This window comes from Trifolium pratense, linkage group LG4 (assembly GCF_020283565.1).
Source record: "Trifolium pratense cultivar HEN17-A07 linkage group LG4, ARS_RC_1.1, whole genome shotgun sequence".
NCBI classification, from domain to species: domain Eukaryota; kingdom Viridiplantae; phylum Streptophyta; class Magnoliopsida; order Fabales; family Fabaceae; genus Trifolium; species Trifolium pratense.
Genome location: NC_060062.1, coordinates 23,189,612 through 23,213,470, shown reverse-complemented (window position 1 = coordinate 23,213,470; position 23,859 = coordinate 23,189,612). Strand labels below are relative to the sequence as shown.

At 35.7% G+C, this 23,859-nt stretch overlaps 1 protein-coding gene across 1 annotated transcript; it reads left to right on the top strand.

The window, feature by feature from the left end:
• Nucleotides 1-10,355: 10,355 nt before the first annotated feature.
• On the top strand, nt 10,356-12,971 carry LOC123922316. The gene has a single exon (XM_045975043.1). It carries the CDS (start codon nt 10,356-10,358, stop codon nt 12,969-12,971), a length of 2,616 nt encoding a protein of 871 aa, XP_045830999.1.
• The last annotated feature ends 10,888 nt before the right edge of the window (nt 12,972-23,859 follow it).

The window sequence follows — 23,859 nt, the reverse complement described above, 5'->3', positions numbered from 1 at the left end:
TAAGTTAATTTAACAACAATTGTCAATTAATACTTATGTTTGTCATCATCAAAAAGGGGGAGATTGTTGGAACAAAATTGATTTAAAAATGTTTGCCCCTAAATCTGTAAAGGTTTTGATGATAACAAAGTATTAATAAACAATTGGAAGGACTAAAAATTTATTTTAAGTGCGCAGATATAAGCATCATATAAGCTCTGAGTGAAGTTCAGAGGATGTGAACTCAGAAGTTCACAAGCGCTCAGAAGATGTTGGACTTCAGAGGTTACTACGTTCAGAGGATGAAGACTTCAGTACTTCCTGTCTGTCTATAAGCTTCATCAAACTCTGAAGATCTCTTTGAAAGCTGTGAAGATTCCCTTTGCTAGTCAACTCTTCTACCAATGGAGAAAAGGACCTTTCAAGCCTGATCAGTTCAGCTACCTCTGTTTTGTCTGTCCTATCTTGAGAACGTGGGTCTTCAGTTTTGTTAGCTGAATAAGGAAAGTCCACTCTGCAGTAGTCAAAGTATCTGAAACTCTTTCTTAGTTTTGGATACAACCAAACTGCATCAAGACAGACTGCTTGAAGACAAAAGGTTATCAACTCCAACGGCTCCTTTTGCAACGACTCTTTTCTAGTGGTATATATACTAGAAGGATCAGCTGCAACTACATATACATATATTATACAATTATCAAGATTTGAACTTGCGCTGAACAAACTCTGAACTCTGTGATATACAAGCTCTGAACCTTTCTCAAGTGTTTTTGCACTTTAGCTAAATACTCTGTAATATTTGTATTTGCTCTCTTTAGGTTCATCTAAGAGCATTTGTATATTTTTATATACTTTACCATTACTTGAGGAAACTTAAGCTTGTGTGCTTAAGTGTGTAACTTAAACTTGTGTGTTTAAGTGTGAAGTCTTAAGCTTGTGTGCTTGAGCATAGTTGTGAAGTCTCTTGCTTGTGTGCTTGAGCAGGTGTAATCTTGTGTGATTATAGTGAACTCCCTTGGAAGTGCAAGGGGACTGGACTACTCTCGTTTTGTGAGAGGAACCAGTATAAACTGCTTGTGTGATCTCTCTCTCTATCTCCTTAACTTGTTATTTATTGTGTTACTTTTCCGCTGCTAACGTAGTTGAGTTAAGAACTTGAAAAAGTTTTAAACTTAGCTAAAACACAATTCAACCCCCCCCCTTCTTGTGTTTTCACACCTTCACTCCATACAAAGCCTCAAACGGTGCCATTCCGATACTAGAATGGTAACTGTTGTTGTATGTAAACTCTACCAACGGCAAACAAGAATCCCAATTCACGTTTTGCTCCAAAACACAAGCCCTCAACAAATCCTCTAAGGATTGTATCGTCCTCTCCGACTGACCATCTGTCTGAGGGTGATACGCTGAACTCAACCTCAACTTCGTTCCTAAAGCTTCTTGCAAGCTTTCCCAAAATCTAGAAGTAAATCTCGGATCTCTATCCGAAATAATACTTGTTGGAATACCATGTAGCTTCACAATCTGCTCCACATAAATCTCGGCCAACTTAGGCACCAAAGTACCTTTCCTGATAGCAATGAAGTGAGCACACTTCGTCAGACGATCTACCACTACCCAAATCACCTCGTTACTTTTCTTGGTCTTTGGTAAACCTCCCACAAAATCCATTGCAATGCTATCCCATTTCCATTCGGGTATAAACATTGGTTGTAACAAACCAAACGGCTTCTGATGTTCAATCTTCGATTTCTGACAAGTTAAGCATGAATAAACAAATTTAGAAATTTGCCTCTTCATTCCCGGCCACCAAAACAACTTCCTCAAATCCTGATACATCTTGGTTACTCCAGGATGAATACTCAAACCACTTCTGTGACCTTCTTCCATGATCATTCTTTTCAATTCGGGTACATCCGGTACACAAACTCTTCCGTGAAATCTCATGACTCCACTCTCGTCAATCTTGATATTGGTCTCCTTGCCTTCATTGATGAGTACCATCTTCTCCATCAACCTCTTATCCGATTTCTGACGTTCTTTAATATCTTCAAGAAAAGGATTCGTCAATCTTAACATTCCAAGCTTCACACTTGTAGAAGTAACCTCGCACACAAGACTCAAGTCTCGGAATTCTTCAATCAACTCTAACTCTCTCACCATCAATGATGACATATGCAAAGTTTTCCTACTTAATGCATCGGCCACTACATTGGCTTTTCCGGGGTGATAACTCAATTCAAAATCGTAGTCCTTTAAGAATTCGAGCCATCTACGTTGCCTCATATTCAACTCTTTCTGGTCGAATAAGTACTTCAGACTCTTGTGATCACTAAACACTTCAAACCTCGATCCATACAAGTAGTGTCTCCACACTTTCAAAGCAAACACCACTGCGGCTAACTCCAAATCATGCGTCGGATAGTTCCTCTCGTGAACCTTCAGTTGCCTTGAAGCATATGCTACCACATTACCCCCTTGCATAAGCACTCCACCAAGTCCTAACTTCGAAGCATCGCAATACACGACGAACGACTCTTTGGCATCAGGTAAAATCAACACGGGTGCAGTAGTCAATCTTCTCTTGAGCTCTTGGAAACTCTTCTCACAAATACCATCCCAAACAAACGCTTGATCTTTCCTCGTCAACTTGGTTAACGGCAAAGCCAACTTCGAAAAACCTTCGATGAATCTTCTATAATAACCGGCTAAACCAAGGAAACTTCTAATCTCTGAAACAGATTCCGGCGTTCCCCACTGTGACACAGCATCAACCTTCGCTGGATCTACCGCGATTCCTCCACTTGAAATTATATGCCCTAAGAAACTCACCTCTTTCATCCAAAATTCACACTTCGACAACTTGGCATACAACTTCTTCTCCTTCAAGACTTGCAAAACAATCCTCAAGTGCTCTTCGTGCTCTTCCTCGGATTTTGAGTAAATCAAAATGTCGTCGATGAACACCACCACGAATCTATCCAAAAATGAATGGAAAATTCGGTTCATATACTCCATGAAAACTCCAGGTGCATTGGTCACACCAAACGGCATAACTGAATACTCGTAGTGCCCATACCTCGTCCTGAATGCAGTCTTAGGTATGTCTTCCGTCTTCACTCTAATCTGATGGTATCCAGATCTCAAATCGATCTTACTAAACACGCAAGCTCCAACTAGTTGATCCATCAAATCATCTATCCTCGGAAGTGGATATTTATTCTTGATCGTCACTTTGTTCAACTGACGATAGTCTATACATAATCTCATGCTTCCATCTTTCTTCTTCACAAGCAATACCGGCGCTCCCCATGGCGAAACACTCGGTCGAACAAACCTCTTCTCAAGCAGCTCTTCAAGTTGCTTCTTCAATTCATTCAACTCAGACGCTGACATTCGATACGGCGCCATCGATATCGGACTAGTTCCAGGTACTAGGTCGATAGAAAACTCTATCTCTCGCTTTGGAGGCACGTCAGATATGTCATCCGGAAACACATCTGGGAATTCACAAACGATCGGTAACTCTTCTATCTTAACTCCTCCTTCGAGTTTCAATGATGCAAACATCATGAACATCTCGGCATGTTCTTTCAATGCTTCCGATACTTCATTCCCGCTCATCAAATGCAAGTTCTCCTCCGGCTTTGGAAAAACAACGGCCTTCTCACGACAGTTGATATGAATCCGGTTGAAGATTAACCAATTCATACCAAAAATTACATCCATACTACTAAGTGGAATACACACTAAATCCATACCAAAGTGCTTATCAAAAATGGTTACGGGGCAATTACGACATACTTGTCGGGTAATCACTGAACCATTAGCAGGAGTTTCTATTTCCATCCTACCCATCATATCCGTTAAAGGAATACTAAGACGCTTCGCACAATCCAAAGAAATAAAAGAATGCGTCGCTCCCGTATCTATAATCGCAATTAAAGGAGTGTCATAGATGAAACACGTACCTCTAATGAGATTGTCCTCAAGGCTAGCATCCTCTCCACTCAAAGCAAACACCTTGCCCATCACCTTCTTGGGCTTCTTACAAGTCGGACTCTTGTGGCCTTCTTCACCACAATTGAAACACACCACCCTTGTCCTACACACTTCGGTCTTGTGGCCCAGCTTTCCACAATTCTTACACCTATCTCCTTTCTTAGGGCAATCATAAGACATATGACCCCTTTCTCCACAGTTGTAACAATTCCCATTCACCGGCTTCTTACCACCACTTGTATTCCCCTTACCGCGGTTGTCATAAGGTTTTCCGCGCTCTTGTCCTTTCCCTTTTCGGTCATTCACAGCTTTGTAGTAGTTCACCTTAGCCCTACCATCTTCATCACAGATCCTACTCTTGTTCACAAGGGTCGCAAAATCCCTTATCTGTGAAAATCCAATCATATGCTTAATGTCTGGACGTAGACCACTTTCAAACTTCACACACTTGTCGTTCTCCGCTTCCAAAGTGTTGTAATGCGGGCTAAACGCACACAAAGTCTCAAACTTGACGGCATAGTCGGCTACCGTCATATTTCCCTGTTTCAGTTCCATGAATTCCACCACTTTCTTGTTCTTCACATCCACAGGAAAATACTTAACCAAAAATTCTCTTTTAAACATTGCCCATGGTATAGCCATACCACCGGGTCCTAGCCTCAACTTGGCGTTCTTCCACCACACGTTCGCTTCCTCACGCAACACATATGTCCCAAGGGTTGTCTTCCCTTCCTCGGAACAATCCATTGCTTCAAAAATTATTTCAAGTTCCTCCAGCCACTTGTGAGCTCCATCCGGGTTGTAACCTCCGGTAAATGTTGGCGGTTTCTGCTTCATGAACCTTTCCAACCTCATCTCTACCTCTCTTCCAGGTTGATGATCTCTAACCACAATGTTGGTGAGTGCGGCCAAAGCCTCCGCAATCTGAGCATTCGTCCTCGCAGCAGCCATGATTCCTGAACGAATCACAACTAGACGTTAGAAAGTACTAACAGTGTTCCCTACACATGCTCATACGGGGAAAAGAAAAGTCCTAGTTGGTTCACACGAACCGACCTGCTCTGATACCACTATTGTAACACCCTAACCCATACTACCCTTAAAAACGTAATTTTAAAAACTTTTTAACAAGTGTAAAGGCAGAGTGCCACGCGGTAATTAAAACACAAGCATACACACAGAGCGTCATGAAAATTTAACATGAAAAGCAACAGCGGATTCAAACTAACAAAGCATGCATATATATACATATATATATACATAAGCCATATTCATCCCTAAGGATGTCACTTATACAATAACTAGCATATCAAAAGGTAACACCGATATACGATGAAATCCAAGCGTAATCCCCGACTCGATGTTACATTACCAGAGCATTTACTATTTACAAACTCTAGTCAAAAGCTAGTACTAAGAGGAGTAATCTATGCTAAGCCTCCTCACCAAAAGGTACTTCAACACCACGCTAGAACAGCAGTCTAAACGTCGGCACAATCCTCAGCCTGAATATCTGAACCCCCAAAGGTCCAGCAAATAACACAAAACAGAGAGTTAGAAAACATAATCGCATATCATACGAGCATAAGAAAGGTCTTACACTTTCGAACTACATCATACATATTCTAACTCACGCCAAAACATCGCACTAAACGATTATCAATTAATAAGGTTCAACACATTTCAACCAACTAATGTCACATACCATTTACCAAATATATGCGCATTTACCCTAAGGTATCTAATGCCAATTAATTCACTGTCATGCCATCCCTAGACATAACTAAATGCATGTGGTACCAAGATGTCTCACCAACGGTGGACCAAGAACAGTTTTATATCATGCTGGATATGTCGGAACTTACCGAACCATCTTATCTCCCTTGGATAAGCCAAAACAGTTTTATATCCTGTTGGATAGCAGCTCTGGACTCATGGATTCATCTAATCCGATCCTCGGCTTCATTATGGACACATAATCCATTTTCGTTATTGGAACCCAAGTTTCCAATGTTCACATACAATCATGAATGCATGTATGTATACACATATCAACCATATGATATTCTCTAGCTCGAAGCTACTCTTTTATGAATGCGGGAACACAAATCCTAACACATTCACTTAACATTGCAAATTGATGCCAAAACATAACATTGCTCACTTTAAGCTACAATTTATTGCATACGCGTTTATCAATCATATAACGATTAACAATAAGCATTAACAGTATCAACATGTATCAACAATCATGTAAGGATACCCTTAAACCATGATACAAGTGCCTAAATACACTTACAACCATTAACAAAAGTTGCAGGTTCAGTACTGTTCGCTAAGCGAATCCATAGCGAACAGGTAGCGAACTTATTCGCTAAGCGAATCTCAGTTCGCTGTAGCGAACTACATCAGAGGATTACAGGTACATGGCGAACAGGTAGCGAACTTGTAGCGAGCTTATTCGCTGTAGCGAACTCCTGTTCGCTAAGCGAACTACACCAGAATGAAAATATCTGTTCTTGAGCTATCTAAGGCGGTTTAACATTGATTCAGCTCAAAAATTCATCCAAACATGTTATAAATTCATATAAACAGCCATTTCAAACATATATGGTATCAAGGAACATTAATCATCCCTTCCAAACATCCAAATACCTCAAATAATCAAAATCATGCCAATTTCTTAGATCCTAAGCAATCTTCATAATTTTTCCAACATGATCCAAACACATACATATTTATCATGAAATCAAGCTAGTGATTAACACATACAAAGTGATGATGAAGAACATCACACTCACATACAAAAGCTTATCAAAAGTCTAAAAGAAATTGAGTGGGAGAGTTCGGGAACGGAGACATAGACAATCTCCCCTCTCCTTACCACTCAAGAATCATGAATTCTAATCTCTTACCTTAAACAAAGATGATGATCCAAGCCTTCTCTTGCTCAAGCTTTCTCTTAGCCAAAACCCTAGCTCTTGCTCTATCTTGCTTCTACTCACTCAAACTCAAAGAAATGAATTTATGATACTATTCATATGTTTGACTTGCTACTTATACTACTTCTATTGTCATGAACCAAGCCCAAATGGCTTAGGCCCATTGCCTCTCACGCCCATAAGCCCAAAACGAGTGTTCTCGCGTCTAATAACTTACGCTCGGCTAAATAATTATTCGTCGCTCACTAAAATAATAAAAGCCAATTAATAAATAAAATACATTTAATAAAATATACGAATACGAAAAAAATGGGTCGTTACACACACACTTTAGAGGTCTTTTAGGGTTATAACGTGGCTTCGCTAGGGTGGATGGTGACATTTTGGGATAAGTAGTAGAAAAACTTGGAGTTAGATCCCCCTAAGGTCAAAAATTCATAAACCAAACCCTTATTCTTTTGAACTATAGTGGACTAGAGAACTTTTTTCAATTCATCAAATTAACGTTTTGCAATTCTTTTGAATTCAAGGCTATCACTTCTTTTTGTACTTCTTTTCAATATTTCTTTTCTTGTTTTTTTTTTTTTTTCATTTTTCATGTCTTTTTATCATTTTTCTCTTGACTAAAGCCTTGCACAATTTGTGAAATTTTTCAATCCAAACTTTGTATAAGTTCTCTAGTACCCTCACCCCAAACTTTATTTGTTGCTAATTCCAAAGAGCAACCCCAAGCTTAGTGGTGAGCAATGTGCATCAACCACTAATTAGGTGCCTAACCTCCAAGAAAGTCATTCCTTTTTTTTTTCAAAAATTTCTTAAGGTTTTGCAAAAATAACATATTTTCTTTCAGCTCAAATTGGTTAAGCAAATGATATATATGTAAGGGTGGATAGAAAGGCTCAAAGGTACCAAAACATCATGCCTCGTGTGTGCGACAAAATTACCAATCAAATAAAGAGACGACAAGCAAAATCGAGAGACAATACACGAGTGGATATCACACATAGAAAGAATGAGAAGTGTTTGGCTCAATACCTCACGGTTGGGTCGAATCAAAGAGCCGGTCAAAAAGTGTGCATTCCCTTCCTTTGCCTCTTGATCACATGAGTGCAACAAGCAATTGCACTGAAAGTTTAACAAATCACACACGGATAGAATCAAACAATTGATACTCAAGTAATAGAAAGAACATGCCAAGATATCGAAACGAACTCCAAAGGTAAACGAAATTCCACAATTGAACATAAAAAGATTCAAATTCAGAGTTAAAAGTATCTTTATCCAGCAAATTCAAAGAGAACATCAAACAATTATTCATAAAGTAGCATAAGAGTGAAAGGGAAGAAAGGACCGTAAACTCATGGGTTGCCTCCCATGAAGCGCTTCTTTCTCGTCATTAGCTTGACGCTTCATCATCACAAGTTAGGGAGGATACTTCAACTTTGATTCAACCCGGCTCCTCTTGTTCTCTTCATTCAAAGGAGCAATATTAATATCAAATAGTAATGATTTCACACTTCCCGAATCACTCTTGAGACCTTCCCATTTGGCCTTCAAATTGGTTCTTTCCTTCTTACTAGACCGTGATGGAGATTTCTTAGAACCTTTCTTCACCGAAGCTTTCAATGTTGAAGTGGAAGACTTTTGAGGATTAACAACCGGATTGGGCTCTTCTTCTTTGCCCACCTTGTACAAACAATAGATAGGAACCACACCATCCAAGTCCCATCCTAGGTCGTCATTCACTTTCTCCGCTTCTTTTAACACGTCATTCTCTTCTCGTGGAGTGAGCAAATCACTTATGATCACGGGTTTCCTAGAGTCGCCACCCAAAAACACATACTTCCATTTAGGAGGAAGTTCTTTCAATTCCGGTGGCTTTTTTATTGCCTTTGGCTCTTTCTCCTCTTCTAGGGGGTTATCCAAGTTTTGAAGAAAAATTTCAATCTCATGATCCCACTCTTCTTCTTTATCATCTTTTACCACTTCCTCTAGCACTTCCACTTTGAAACATTCGGATACCACTTGATGACAGTCAATCATTTGAGTATTTTTAAGTATTATTTTATATTATTTTAATTAGTTTTTAGTAATAAGTCATGGTCAAAGAGAAGAATTTATGAAGAAATTGATATATAAAAGAGTTTGAAGAATAAGGAGAAAGAAAAAGACATGGAAAATATTTCAAGAGTTTGAGCTAATTCAAAGCTTGCAGTTCTGTTTTTCTCGCGCCCCAGCCTGATTCAGTCGCGGCGCAATTTTGCTTTGTGCTTTCACATGACGTCATCCCCACTTTTAATGACATCAGCCACACAGCCAGCTTGGAGGGACTCACATTTGTTGCCAACAAGGACGCGATTTACTTGCATATATATAGTGGCACAATTAATCTGCTTTATAGAGAGCATATAAATATTATTTCTTATGAGAAATAGGATTATCACTTCCTGAGAGAGGGAAATACGTGCCGGCAGCAAAAGAGAAGAAGACTATTCTAGGGTTTCGCCGTCGCGGTCTTCATCGGTTATTCATGTATAATTTTCTTAACTCTTTTGTTATGTCAATTATTATTATGAGTAACTAATCTCATTAGATTAGGAATTATAGATGATTCTCTTTGAAACTATCTGAGCCATGTAACTACGTGTTCTAGTTTATTCAATGAAAACTTATAATTATTCAGTTAATCTTGTGTTTATTGCTTTTCGTTAATTGATCACTTTCGAATTGATTTTAAGTTATAAATCACTATTGACCCTAGGATTTATACTGGAACTAGATTAATTGTTTGCCAATCGTAATTGCTATAGGAATATAGAATTAATTGGCATGATTGTTAATATAACGTTCGTTAAAGCTTTTGATAATATTAGTTTCGCCTAAGGAATTAGGGTACTTTATTAGATGAATGGGATCGATGAGCCAAAGAATTGGACTCGGTCTATTTTGTTATATTGTCGTAATTATAAGAATTTCATTGTTGAGGGCTAGAACCTAGAGTACCAGATAGGGACAAAGAGAGGATTCAAAATAATTCCTAATCGTCTTTCTCTCATAAAAGTTTACGTTTCAACTTTCTTGCAATTTTAATTATTGTCATTGTTACTACAAATCAATCTGAAAACCCCCCTTTGCAATTTATTTATTAATCTTAAATTCATTGAATTGTTTCGTTGAAATAAGAACAATCCCTGTGGATACGAATCTTATAAATTTTATTACTTAACGACAAATTTAGTACACTTGCTAAAATTGTCATCAAGTTTTTGGCGCCGTTGCCGGGGATTGTTGATTAATTTCAACAAGGCAATTTCGTTTTATTTAGGATTTACTTATTTTTAGTTTTTTTTAAAAAAAAAATAAAAAAATTTAAAAAATCATACTTTATTTATTCATATTGAACAGTGCTATTGAGGTATTTTCTTGTTGTTTATGCGAGGTAAAAAAGTTGCAACAGAGCTTCTTTTTGATTCTTTAATCGAGAAGACTGCAAAGGCGAACAGGAAAGCAGTACGGTTAGCACAGTTAGCTGAGCAAGAGCTGGCTGAAGTATCAAAAGGAATTCCATCAGACACAGGTTCTCAATTTGAAGAAGAAGGCACGATGGCCGATGACCCACCACCGCCGCCTAGGCGTACCATGGGAGACTATTGTCGCAGAACAGATGCAGGACAAATTTCTATGGGGTTCCAACCGGCGAATCCTGTGACATTTGACATCAAGAATATAGTTCTCACCGGGCTAAGGGATAAACAATTTGATGGAAGTGCAACCAGAGATCCATGGGAGCATCTGGAACGCTTTTATGAGACATGTACTATGTGTCGTCCTGAAGGTTACACTGATAGTCAAATTAAACTCAGGTTGTTTGGGTTTACTTTGATGGGAAGAGCAAAAGACTGGTTGCAGTGTATTCCGAGTGGTACCATAAACACTTGGAAAGAGCTCGAAGATAAATTTTTGGAGCGTTATTTTACTAATGATATGTTTCTGGCAAGAAGAGCTGATATTACTGATTTTGAACAGGGCGAGTCAGAGTCTCTATATGAAGCCTACGAGCATTTCAAATTGTTATTGAGGAAATGTCCGAATCACTCTTTGGACAACATGGAACAAATGCAGATATTTATCAGAGGTCTGAGAATGCAATCCAGAATGCTTATAGATGCCTCAGCTGGAGGTACAATTAGAAATAAAAATGAGGATGAAGTCAGACAATTGGTGGAGAACATGTGCATGAATGAGTATCGTTCCAAAAGTGACAGGAAGAGAGGTGTGATCACAGTTGACACAAACACAGCTCTACTAGCCCAGATCGAGATATTAAACAAAAAGTTAGCTGCAAAGTCTTTAGCAGAGGTGAATGCTAGTCAGGTTCAAGAAGTCAAATGTGATTTTTGCCACGGGCCACACGCTAATGGAATGTGTTCACCTGAAGCTGGAGGAGTTAATTATGCCGGAGGATATCAGAAAAATAACCCTTATTCCAACACATATAACCCAGGTTGGAAAGATCACCCTGATCTGCAGTGGGGTAATCAAGGTAATTCTTCTCAAGGGAACTCTCAAAATCCACCATCTAGAAAATCATCTCCCATGGAAGAAACAATTAATAAGTTCATGCAGATGACTCAGAGTAACTTCGAAGCCATGAGAGTCAGTCAAGAAACATCCAACAGAAATCATGAAGCTTCCATCCGAAATCTTGAAATACAAATTGGGCAAATATCAAAACAGGTGACTGCTCAATCTAATGGGGGTTTTGCTGGAAACACGTTGGATAATCCAAGGAATGAGAGTTGTAATGCCATTGGGTTGAGAAGTAGAGTTGTACCATCGGTAGTAAGTAAAAAGAGTGAGAAAATAAAAGAGTCTGAAGTAGAAAAAGAGGGTGGAGTCGAAAAAAATGAGAGACTAGAGGAAGAAGAAAGTGAGAATGAGAATAAGGGAAACACTGAGGGAGAAGTCAAAAAGATAGAAAAATTAATTGATGCAGATTCGATGCTCAGAAAAACCAAAGCCCAACTTCTCAAGGAACATGGGAAAGAGCAGGTAATTCCTTATTATGTGAAGCTTCCATATCCTCACCTTAAGAAAAAGAAAGAAAAGGAAGAAGGGCAATTCAAAAGGTTCGTAGAGGTGTTCAAAAATTTGCAAATTAATGTTCCCTTTAGTGAAGCTTTGGAGCAAATGCCGATATATGCCAAGTTTATGAAAGATCTCTTGTCAGGTAAGAGGAAACTTAGGGATGACGAGAATGTTGCCTTGTCTGAGGAGTGTAGTGCAATTTTGCAAAGGAAGCTTCCCCCGAAGTTGAAAGACCCTGGGAGTTTCACTATTCCGTGTTCAATTGGTAAGGTAAAAGTTGAAAGAGCTCTTTGTGATTTAGGAGCTAGTATTAATTTGATGCCGCTATCCATGGTCAGGAAGCTTGATTGTGGAGAACCTAAGCCAACAAAAATGACTCTGACATTGGCCGATCGCTCCATCACATATCCCTACGGAGTTCTTGAAGACGTGTTGGTAAAAGTTAATGATTTATTTTTTCCAGCCGATTTTGTTATACTTGATATGAATGAAGACTCAGAAGTCCCCTTATTGTTGGGAAGACCATTCTTGGCTACCGGTAGAGCGTTGATAGATGTGGAGTTAGGTGAGCTAATGTTGAGGTTTCAAAATGAACAGGTGACTTTTAATGTATTTGAGTCTATGCGTCATCATAATGAAAACCCTCAATGTTACCGGGTTGGTGTAGTTGAAGAGTTAGAGGAGGAAATTGCTCAAGATGAGCCACCAATTAGATCAATCGAGCAAGTTAATGTTCTTGTTGAAGAAAACATAAAGAAGGGAGGAAGCATGAAACAGGTGAAAGCTCCTATGGAAATTCCAAAAACACCTCTGAAAAAGAAAAGAAAAAAATGGAGGAACAAGTGGGAGAGGTTTAGGAAGCTGACACTTGAAAATTTGGTCTTTGTTTCTAAAAAGAATGATACATGCCCCAAGAAGGGAGAAACCAAGGTTGAAATAACTATCAAGTATCCACCCTAACATTGGTGGGTAGATCGTCAAGCTCGGGACGTTAAACATGCGCTTGATGGGAGGCAACCCATCCGGTATGTTTTATTTCAGTATTTATTTTTAGTAAAAAAAAAACGAAAAAAAGGGAAAAAGAAAAAAGAACAAAAAAGAGAGACTATCAATGATGTCATCTGCTGACGATCTCTTGTCACTAGTACAAATATGACATATTACTTAAGCATTTTACATCTGACGAACATATGTCAGATGTAAAACGTTATATGGAGTAGTCTTTTCATCTGGTCTCAATATCCACAGATGTAAATGAAGTGGAAGAAATAGTCACAAGAAAGGGGGGGGTTGAATTGTGACCCTTTTTAAAAATTAATCCTGCATTCTACAAAATTGATCTCAAGTGTATACTTGGATAAATGTTAGTGAATTATAGAACAGCTTGGTCTGAGAACGTTCTTTACTATAAAATAGATTGTTCCGAGAACGTTCTCTACTGCGTGAGAATTCAAATTAAATATAATGAAGTGCTTTGTGTGATGTGTGTTTACAGTAAATAAAAGAGAATAATGAAGAGAAACAACACACAAACAATTATCCTGGTTCACCCCCTAATAGTATGGGCTACTCCAGTCCTCACGCTCCTGTGAGATTATCCACTATGAGATACTACCGATCTCAAATTACACTTCTTCCTTGATCTAGTCCAAGATCATAATCTTCCAAGCTTCACTCGCTTGATCTACCTAAGTCCTCCAGACTTTATAAGGTGTCACTCAATCAATAGTTACGTATTGACTTGAGCCAATCTTTTACAAATGATGATGGTTTGGATCTTCAAGCTTTTACAAAAACTCAAACAATTGAGAAGCTTGTTATAATGGAAAAAAAAACTCTCAGTTCACTCAAATGATATACTGATCCTAGTATTGAGATTACAATGTTTGGAGTGAGAGAGATTTAAATAAAGAGACAAAGATGTAACCACTTAAAAATGGGTTATGTTGAAAAATGGTCTCTTGAGTTATTTGCCTTTAGAAACTCAAAGGTTAGTTTGAGAAGCAAATAAAAAACACTCTAAACTCAGAAGTATGATGAGAATGTAGATCTTGAGTGTGAGTGATAAAAGAAGAGTTTCATGACTTGTAGACAAAAACAAGTGATTGATGATTTGTAGCTTCAACTCTTGTTCTTCAATGTTGCCAAAGCCTTCCTTTTATAGTTGAACCTTGAGTCTTCAGTTCCTTGGTCCCAAAGGAAGTTTTCCAACGGCTAGTAGCTTTAAAATGGACAGCTCATGCTGAATTGTTGAGTGGATAAGCTTAGACTGTTCTTTCTCAGAACGTTCTCTCTGCTGTTCTTCATATTTTCAAACAAAAGAGCCATAATGACAGCTTGCAGTGAGTTGTAGATAGTTCTCCATTGCTTTTCCACCAAGTATAGCCGTTACAAATCATTTAAACACGTTTTGGCCAGCTGTAGATGAGTTTGCATCTTCAAATGTAAAGGACAGTCATTCTCAGCATCGTTCTCAGAGTGTTCTCCAGACTGGGTAATATATGACTTTGTTCTTTTGAAGCAGATTTGATGCATGACAGAAACCAGCTGTAATATGTAGAGGAAGCAGCTGTATTGTCCTTCTTGGAACTGTTCATGATGTACTTTCCATGTACATTCTTCTTGAACAAAATAAAACACATGGGAGAATGTTAATATAATATCCTTTTGAAAGTACATGACAACTAATAGTTGAAGATGTGTTGTCCCATTCTCATTGGTCTATGTAAACATTGTCTAAACACTCTTGATACACCTGATGAGATGTTGCCTTGAGAATTTATCATGTTGCACATGCTTGATCCTTAACTATGGCCAAAGGGGAAAGTCACTTTTCTCCCAAATATTCCTTGCCTTAATTGATCATAAACTGTTGTGATCTTGTGAGTTAAAACCAAGATAAAAGTGCTTGTTTGTCTTGAACAAAGTTGACTTAAAGAAATAAGTACTTTTGCTATGAAGCTTGTTCTTGGAGAGAATGAAGCATAAACTGTAGAATGTTCTCAGAGCATTCTTGAACCAGCATTCAAGATTTTCTTCAAGGAGTGAGACACGTGATCTTGATCAATTAACTTGAAATCTTGCTGCTGCAAAACTTCCCACAATTCCTCTTTGATGTTTTGCTCACATGGTTGCTTGCTCATTGATGATCTTTAAGATTCTTTAGTGGAGGCATGAGAGTACTCATCATTGAGAATGATTAAAACTTTTATTCCTTGTGCATAAGCTCCTTTGAAAAACTCATGGACCATCATTCTCAAACGTTGTCATCTTGAGAAGCTTTAGTAAAATGATACTTTGAGTATGTTTTGAAGATCCTTAATGAATGCATCATTCCCATTAATATTAATTGTAGTAGTAAATCCTCAAAGCATATAACTCAAAAACTCATTGTAACCCTTGTCACATAAAATCAATATATTCTTGAGTAGCTTGTGATGTAGGTTTTTCCATCCTGATTCTTCAGCTATGATCCTCAAATTCTTCATTGATTATTCAATACTTGTTGTGATCCTTGAGTGATGAGGAAGACAATTATCCATGAAACTCACTTTCTTGCTTGATCCTTCGATGAATCTTTTTATGATTCAAAACAACAGTCTTTAAAAATCTTCTTGAAGCTTGTGATACTACTGTTGTAATTATCTGATGATACTCCAATTCTTTCATTGTTTGAGTATATAAATGCACTTGTTGACGTGAGTAGCCTCTAGCTCGTCCACTTGATAATATCTATCTTTCAACAAAAACTCAAGTGCAAACATCAGTAGATCACCATTCATAAAACTTAACATTTATTCCATAAGGTTTGTTGTCATTAAAATACTAAAATGGATTTTGCCTCAACAATCTCCCCCTTTTTGATGATGACAAACCTTTTGAATAAATTTTATGTTTTATGGATGGAAATAATAATAAATGCAAGAATGTTCATAGATATACAATTAAGCTCCCCCTAAACACATGCAAGAGTTTAATTTATATCATTCTAATTAAACTCCCCCTAAATACATGCAAGAGGTTAATTAATAACATTCTTCATTAATTAGTTTCATCTAACAATTCTCTACCATCATATATATCTCTCCCCCTTTTGTCATCTATCAAAAAGTATTGGGAAAAATATGAAATATGAAGTGCAATGATAGGAATCAAGAGAAGAAATGTATTGCATATACAAATCATGCAATTAAGAAGTTCATTCATATATCAAACATTATGTATGACGATCAATAATCATTCCATTCAATATAGCAATCATAACATGAATAATGATTAAATCACACTAAAACATTTGTAATCATTTGATTTTAAAAATTGATGCTAAACACTCAATTTTTAGAAAATGTGATTTTGACCTCAATGACAATGCAAGTCAAACATTCTCAAATTTAGAGAACTCCCCCTAAGTCTTATGAGATGGACATTCTTTTAAAACATGATCATTCTTAAAATAAGGAAATGATAGACAAGACTAAAATATCTTTTGAAAATCTTCCAATGATTTTTAAAACTAGAGAGAAAATTGCGCATATGAGGAAGCTGCGAAATCAGAGTTAATTGACATCTTGTCAAAAACAAATTCTCTCTTTTTTGAATATTCTCATAAAGAAGATGATTATGTTTCAAAGCAAAATATTCAAAGAATACTTCATTGTAAAAAAAAATATTTGATCACAATTCTATTTTGACAACTTAACACGCAAGTGTAGAAACAACACTTTTATGTTAATAAAAAGTCAAATATGAGTTCAAGAATACAATGTGCAAGAACTATTATTCTTAGACCAAATTCTAATTTTATGGAGAGTGGACACACAAATTATTCTCATGAAGACCAATCATATGTTCTCTTGTTAAAATCCTTCAAATAATAAATCCAACAAAAAATGGATATTAATTTAAAACCTTTGAAGGAGGATCTTTTACATAAGTCATAACAAAATCTCAATTTTTTTGAGAAGCCATGTTCAAAAAGTTCTACTTAATCATCAATTAAGCAAACTATAGGCTAATCAAGATGTGCAACAAAATTGGATTCATCCAAAGTTTTATATTGAGAAAAGTGCACATATAAAAGACTTATAGAAAAAATGTTTTTCAAAAAAAAATGCTATAAGTCAAGCTTATGGAAGACCAAAATATGACATATAATTGATTATCAAAATCATGAGTTTTTGTCATTTTTGTTCTAAATGTTTTGGTCTATCATGAAGAATAATTAAGAGACTAACTCCAAAAATTATTCATTGATCATCAAGGATAATTTTTCATTAAGCACATAACATAGCTTGCAAAAAAAAAAAAAAAAAAAAAAAAAAAAAATTGATTAGCACTGTAATCAATATACTTTTAAAACATATGCCATAAGACCATAAAAAATTGAATTAAGACAAATGTTAATTCAATCGATTTTTGGCATGTTAAATTAAAACTTGATCATTGTGAAAATAGAAACAATATGACTTGATCAAATTAAACAACCCTTAACAATATTTTAATAGCAATATGAGTAGCATATTTGAAAAATAAATGCTTACAAGGGTGTAAAAAGATGATATTGAAAAAAAAAATGAAGTTCATGCATTTCACACTTAACATGATATTCTGAAAGAGATAATGTGTGTGCAAAAATCATGAAAAGTATATGAACAAAGAGTGCAAACCTTATTGCATTAAAGCTATTTGAAAACACAAATATATGCAAGTCATGACAAAAAAAATTGATGTACAATTTAAGCTTTAGAGTGATATACTTGAATTTCAGAAAGCATTCTAGATTTCAATATCATCCAATCAATCACATAATAACATGGCATAAAGATATTCAAACTTATTATAATGCAAATGTGATTAAATTTAAAATTTTGTGTACCTCTTTTAATGACTTCCTTCTCATGAGATTTTAATGATGAGAGCATCTTGAATTGTTTCATAATTCCACCATATGTTCATCATTATAAATAGAGGACACTTGATTGATGATGGAGGAGAAAAGATTTATCCTTTGATGCATTCTCCAATGTTGAGTAAATTCACCCTCTTAGATATTCTCTAAGAAAAATCATCTACATTGAGGAGAAAAGATTTATCCTTTGATGCATTCTCCAATGTTGAGTAAATTCACCCTCTTAGATATTCTCTAAGAAAAATCATCCTGGTAGAGTAACTTTAGGTAATAGGGATGAAGAGGAAATCCTGTTTAGAACAAATTACTCATAACTCAATGTTGTAATCAGAAACATTTGGATTTCATCATTTGATTTTCTTTGAGATCGTTCTTAGAACTTTATGATCCTTCAAGAATGAGATCCACATGCTTATTCATCTTTCATTTTCTTCGAAAGAAAATTTAGTTGTCATTCCATCAATGGTGATTTTAACAAATTACTTGAGAATTCAGAACTGAAAAAGGATTCTAGAGATCCTTGGGTAGAATTCATCAATGGTGAAAAGAGTGATTGATTAACCGGTTTGGTTGTGAGAGTAAAACCTTCAAATATCATTGCAGCAATTTGAGAAGAGGTTAATCCAAGACCAATGTCAATGCTTTAACTAAAATTCAATGAGGTGTCAAGATAATAAAAGCAGGACTGAGATTGGTTATCTTCAAGTAGAATTTATTTGCCTTTGACACTTGTTGCCTTTGCAGAGAGAACATTCTTAGATTGATCTGCTGGATGAAACGGAGAATTTAAGTAACTCGTCCAAGTTATTTTCTTTTCCAAATTCCTATCTCCTTTTTTGTTCCCAACCTCAGTAGTAGAGTCCTCAAGATTAATAAACTCATTTTTCATTTGATGAATATTTGAAGTCAAAGGTAGTGCAAAAGTTGACTGTTTTCTTCTTCTTGAAGTCAATCTTGTAGATATCAATAATCTTGGTGAAGATCATCCCATAAGGGAGAGTAACTTTCCTTGTTACAGACTCTGCTGCATTGATCGTATGTTGCAAGATGATGTGTGAGAGATTCAGCTTCAATCACTTAGTAAGGTGATACATGACAAACATGTCATTCTCCAAAACCTTTTCTTTGCTTTCTTTTCTAGGAAATACACAATGTTGACATATATTGTGAAACAACTTGAATTCCTTCTCGAGAGTTGATGAAGGAGATTCATTCATCTTAACACCAATTGCAAATTGAACATTTCTATGACTAAATTATTTCTTCGCAATTTCAAAACGGTGTACCAATACCATTGTTCATTCCAATGGAGAATGTTATTGTTATATCAATGGAGCTTTTAAAGGTTCCATCTTGAGGATGATGGAAAGTCAACTCCCAACTCTTTGGATGTATTTGTAAAGATGATGTTCGAATAATTTCAATCTATTGATCCATGATTTCTTGTCGTTGTTGTTCATTAACATCAACACCACTATTATATCTTCTCTTCATATCAAACTCATTAAAAGTAAAATGCATAAAGAGAGTATCCCAAAAATTGTTTTCTTTACTATGCCAAAAATAGTAATAACATCAAAAATATAAAATCATGATATGATTGAATTTTTATACTTTCAAAATGGCATGAAGTTTTACTCAAGATACAAACATGATTCAAAAACATAACATGTAATATCTATGGTTTCTTTCAAGAGTATTTTTCAACGTTTAAAAATATTTTAGCCATTAAAACAACTCTATTTTTGTTGAAATTCTAAATCAAGAAAAATCAACTGAAATACCATTTTCTTTAAAGAAAGTTGTGAAAGAAAGTTTTTCATAATCTCCACATGATCACTACTTATAGAAAATGATTTTTGAGCTTCTAACAAATGAACCCTTTTTCAAAGAACTTAAAAAGGGTTAAAAGGCACCACTCTTATGCTCTTAAAAATAATGTCCAAGTGGATCATTGAATAAATCATTAAGAATAAAGAAGTCATAAGACTTGTAGTTTTGACAAGAACAAATAAACCAATATGAAGTGGTTCAAGAGTTTTTTGGTTGAAATTGTATTTTTGAAAAAGAAGACAACTTCTTGATACAATAAATATAAGTTTACAAATTATATCATTTTCACAACCAATTTTGAAAAATATCTTATCAGACCAAATTTGAATAAATTTGCAATAGTTGTCATATTTGACAAAACTCTTTTATGCCAAAAACATTTAAAGTATGATATGGTCTAAAATTCATCTATGTATTAACATAAAGATTTTAAATGAAAAATCATGATCATGAGGATGAATATGAAATAACTTCAGTTCCAATGTTACCAAATTAGAGAAGTTATGTGTTACACCTTTAACATATCAATCATCCTTAATTTATGCAAAATCATTTTAGTAATGATACAAATACCTTTGGTTTGATTTTTGTCAATGATTCCAAAGGTTGCAGATCACATTCATCCTTTTTTTAAATATGAGGAAATATTGTCTTTCTCAAGTCATATTCCTTGAGTATCAATTTTCCAAGTCTTAAGGCTTTTTCTTGACTGCTTAAAGATGTTCCTGCAACACAAGTTAGTAATGATTTTGGTACCCATAGTGATCTGGGTCCTTGAAGGTTAGTGTCATTCCTCTTATAAGATTTCTTCTTATGATGATAAGTTGATCTCTTATAGGAAGTTTTGGAATAAGAATGCATTTTGAGAACCTTCTGAGAATGTTCTTGTTTCTGATGAGAATGTTCTTTTCTTTTGAATTTTTTCTTAAAACAAAAGGATTCAATATGTCCATATTTATAACAATATGAGCATTTGTATCTCTGTAATTTTTTATCTTTATGAGGAACAAAAAAATTCTCATAAGACTTTTGTTTTTGAAAGTTTCCACAACCTAAATAAGTTTTTTCAAAAATTACTACTTGTGATTCCTTTATGTTTTGAAAAGTTTCTCTAGATTTTGCAGAACTTGTAATGTCGTTTTTCAATTCTAAAACATTTCCTTTCAAAACATCATTCTCTTCATGATTCATAGAGCATTCTGGAAGATGATTATTGATTTCTTCCTCGTTGAGAATCTTTGTTTGTTCAAACATTTCCAAATGAGAGTATTGCAATTCTTGAATCATTTTAAAATATTTATCATTTAAGATTTGCAATTTCTCATTTTCTTTCTCAATCTCAAATAGTCGATTTTCCATAATTGTATACTTTTGAGATATAATGTTTGAGCTTTTTAGAAGATTATCAAATCCAACTTCCATTACTTTACATGCAGGACAAAATTCAAAAGTTGTTACCTCTTTATCTACCATTGAACATGAGTTGCCTTTTTCTTCTATTTTTGAGCCATCAAAGTCATCTTTAGTTGCCATCGTAGATTTCATCTTTGAAGCAAGCTTTCTTTGCACTTTCTTGTTCTTAGGACATTTAGTTTTGGAATGAACCTTCTTTTTGCATTTATGGCTCGAACTTTGATTTGCAGGTTTCGTCATCACTTCCTTCCTGAATCTTTTCCTCTTACACTGTTAAGTGCTCAAACCTTAGAGGCAGAGCTCTGATGCCAATTGAAGTGGAAGAAATAGTCACAAGAAAGGGGGGGGTTGAATTGTGACCCTTTTTAAAAATTAATCCTGCATTCTACAAAATTGATCTCAAGTGTATACTTGGATAAATGTTAGTGAATTATAGAACAGCTTGGTCTGAGAACGTTCTTTACTATAAAATAGATTGTTCCGAGAACGTTCTCTACTGCGTGAGAATTCAAATTAAATATAATGAAGTGCTTTGTGTGATGTGTGTTTACAGTAAATAAAAGAGAATAATGAAGAGAAACAACACACAAACAATTATCCTGGTTCACCCCCTAATAGTATGGGCTACTCCAGTCCTCACGCTCCTGTGAGATTATCCACTATGAGATACTACCGATCTCAAATTACACTTCTTCCTTGATCTAGTCCAAGATCATAATCTTCCAAGCTTCACTCGCTTGATCTACCTAAGTCCTCCAGACTTTATAAGGTGTCACTCAATCAATAGTTACGTATTGACTTGAGCCAATCTTTTACAAATGATGATGGTTTGGATCTTCAAGCTTTTACAAAAACTCAAACAATTGAGAAGCTTGTTATAATGGAAAAAAAAACTCTCAGTTCACTCAAATGATATACTGATCCTAGTATTGAGATTACAATGTTTGGAGTGAGAGAGATTTAAATAAAGAGACAAAGATGTAACCACTTAAAAATGGGTTATGTTGAAAAATGGTCTCTTGAGTTATTTGCCTTTAGAAACTCAAAGGTTAGTTTGAGAAGCAAATAAAAAACACTCTAAACTCAGAAGTATGATGAGAATGTAGATCTTGAGTGTGAGTGATAAAAGAAGAGTTTCATGACTTGTAGACAAAAACAAGTGATTGATGATTTGTAGCTTCAACTCTTGTTCTTCAATGTTGCCAAAGCCTTCCTTTTATAGTTGAACCTTGAGTCTTCAGTTCCTTGGTCCCAAAGGAAGTTTTCCAACGGCTAGTAGCTTTAAAATGGACAGCTCATGCTGAATTGTTGAGTGGATAAGCTTAGACTGTTCTTTCTCAGAACGTTCTCTCTGCTGTTCTTCATATTTTCAAACAAAAGAGCCATAATGACAGCTTGCAGTGAGTTGTAGATAGTTCTCCATTGCTTTTCCACCAAGTATAGCCGTTACAAATCATTTAAACACGTTTTGGCCAGCTGTAGATGAGTTTGCATCTTCAAATGTAAAGGACAGTCATTCTCAGCATCGTTCTCAGAGTGTTCTCCAGACTGGGTAATATATGACTTTGTTCTTTTGAAGCAGATTTGATGCATGACAGAAACCAGCTGTAATATGTAGAGGAAGCAGCTGTATTGTCCTTCTTGGAACTGTTCATGATGTACTTTCCATGTACATTCTTCTTGAACAAAATAAAACACATGGGAGAATGTTAATATAATATCCTTTTGAAAGTACATGACAACTAATAGTTGAAGATGTGTTGTCCCATTCTCATTGGTCTATGTAAACATTGTCTAAACACTCTTGATACACCTGATGAGATGTTGCCTTGAGAATTTATCATGTTGCACATGCTTGATCCTTAACTATGGCCAAAGGGGAAAGTCACTTTTCTCCCAAATATTCCTTGCCTTAATTGATCATAAACTGTTGTGATCTTGTGAGTTAAAACCAAGATAAAAGTGCTTGTTTGTCTTGAACAAAGTTGACTTAAAGAAATAAGTACTTTTGCTATGAAGCTTGTTCTTGGAGAGAATGAAGCATAAACTGTAGAATGTTCTCAGAGCATTCTTGAACCAGCATTCAAGATTTTCTTCAAGGAGTGAGACACGTGATCTTGATCAATTAACTTGAAATCTTGCTGCTGCAAAACTTCCCACAATTCCTCTTTGATGTTTTGCTCACATGGTTGCTTGCTCATTGATGATCTTTAAGATTCTTTAGTGGAGGCATGAGAGTACTCATCATTGAGAATGATTAAAACTTTTATTCCTTGTGCATAAGCTCCTTTGAAAAACTCATGGACCATCATTCTCAAACGTTGTCATCTTGAGAAGCTTTAGTAAAATGATACTTTGAGTATGTTTTGAAGATCCTTAATGAATGCATCATTCCCATTAATATTAATTGTAGTAGTAAATCCTCAAAGCATATAACTCAAAAACTCATTGTAACCCTTGTCACATAAAATCAATATATTCTTGAGTAGCTTGTGATGTAGGTTTTTCCATCCTGATTCTTCAGCTATGATCCTCAAATTCTTCATTGATTATTCAATACTTGTTGTGATCCTTGAGTGATGAGGAAGACAATTATCCATGAAACTCACTTTCTTGCTTGATCCTTCGATGAATCTTTTTATGATTCAAAACAACAGTCTTTAAAAATCTTCTTGAAGCTTGTGATACTACTGT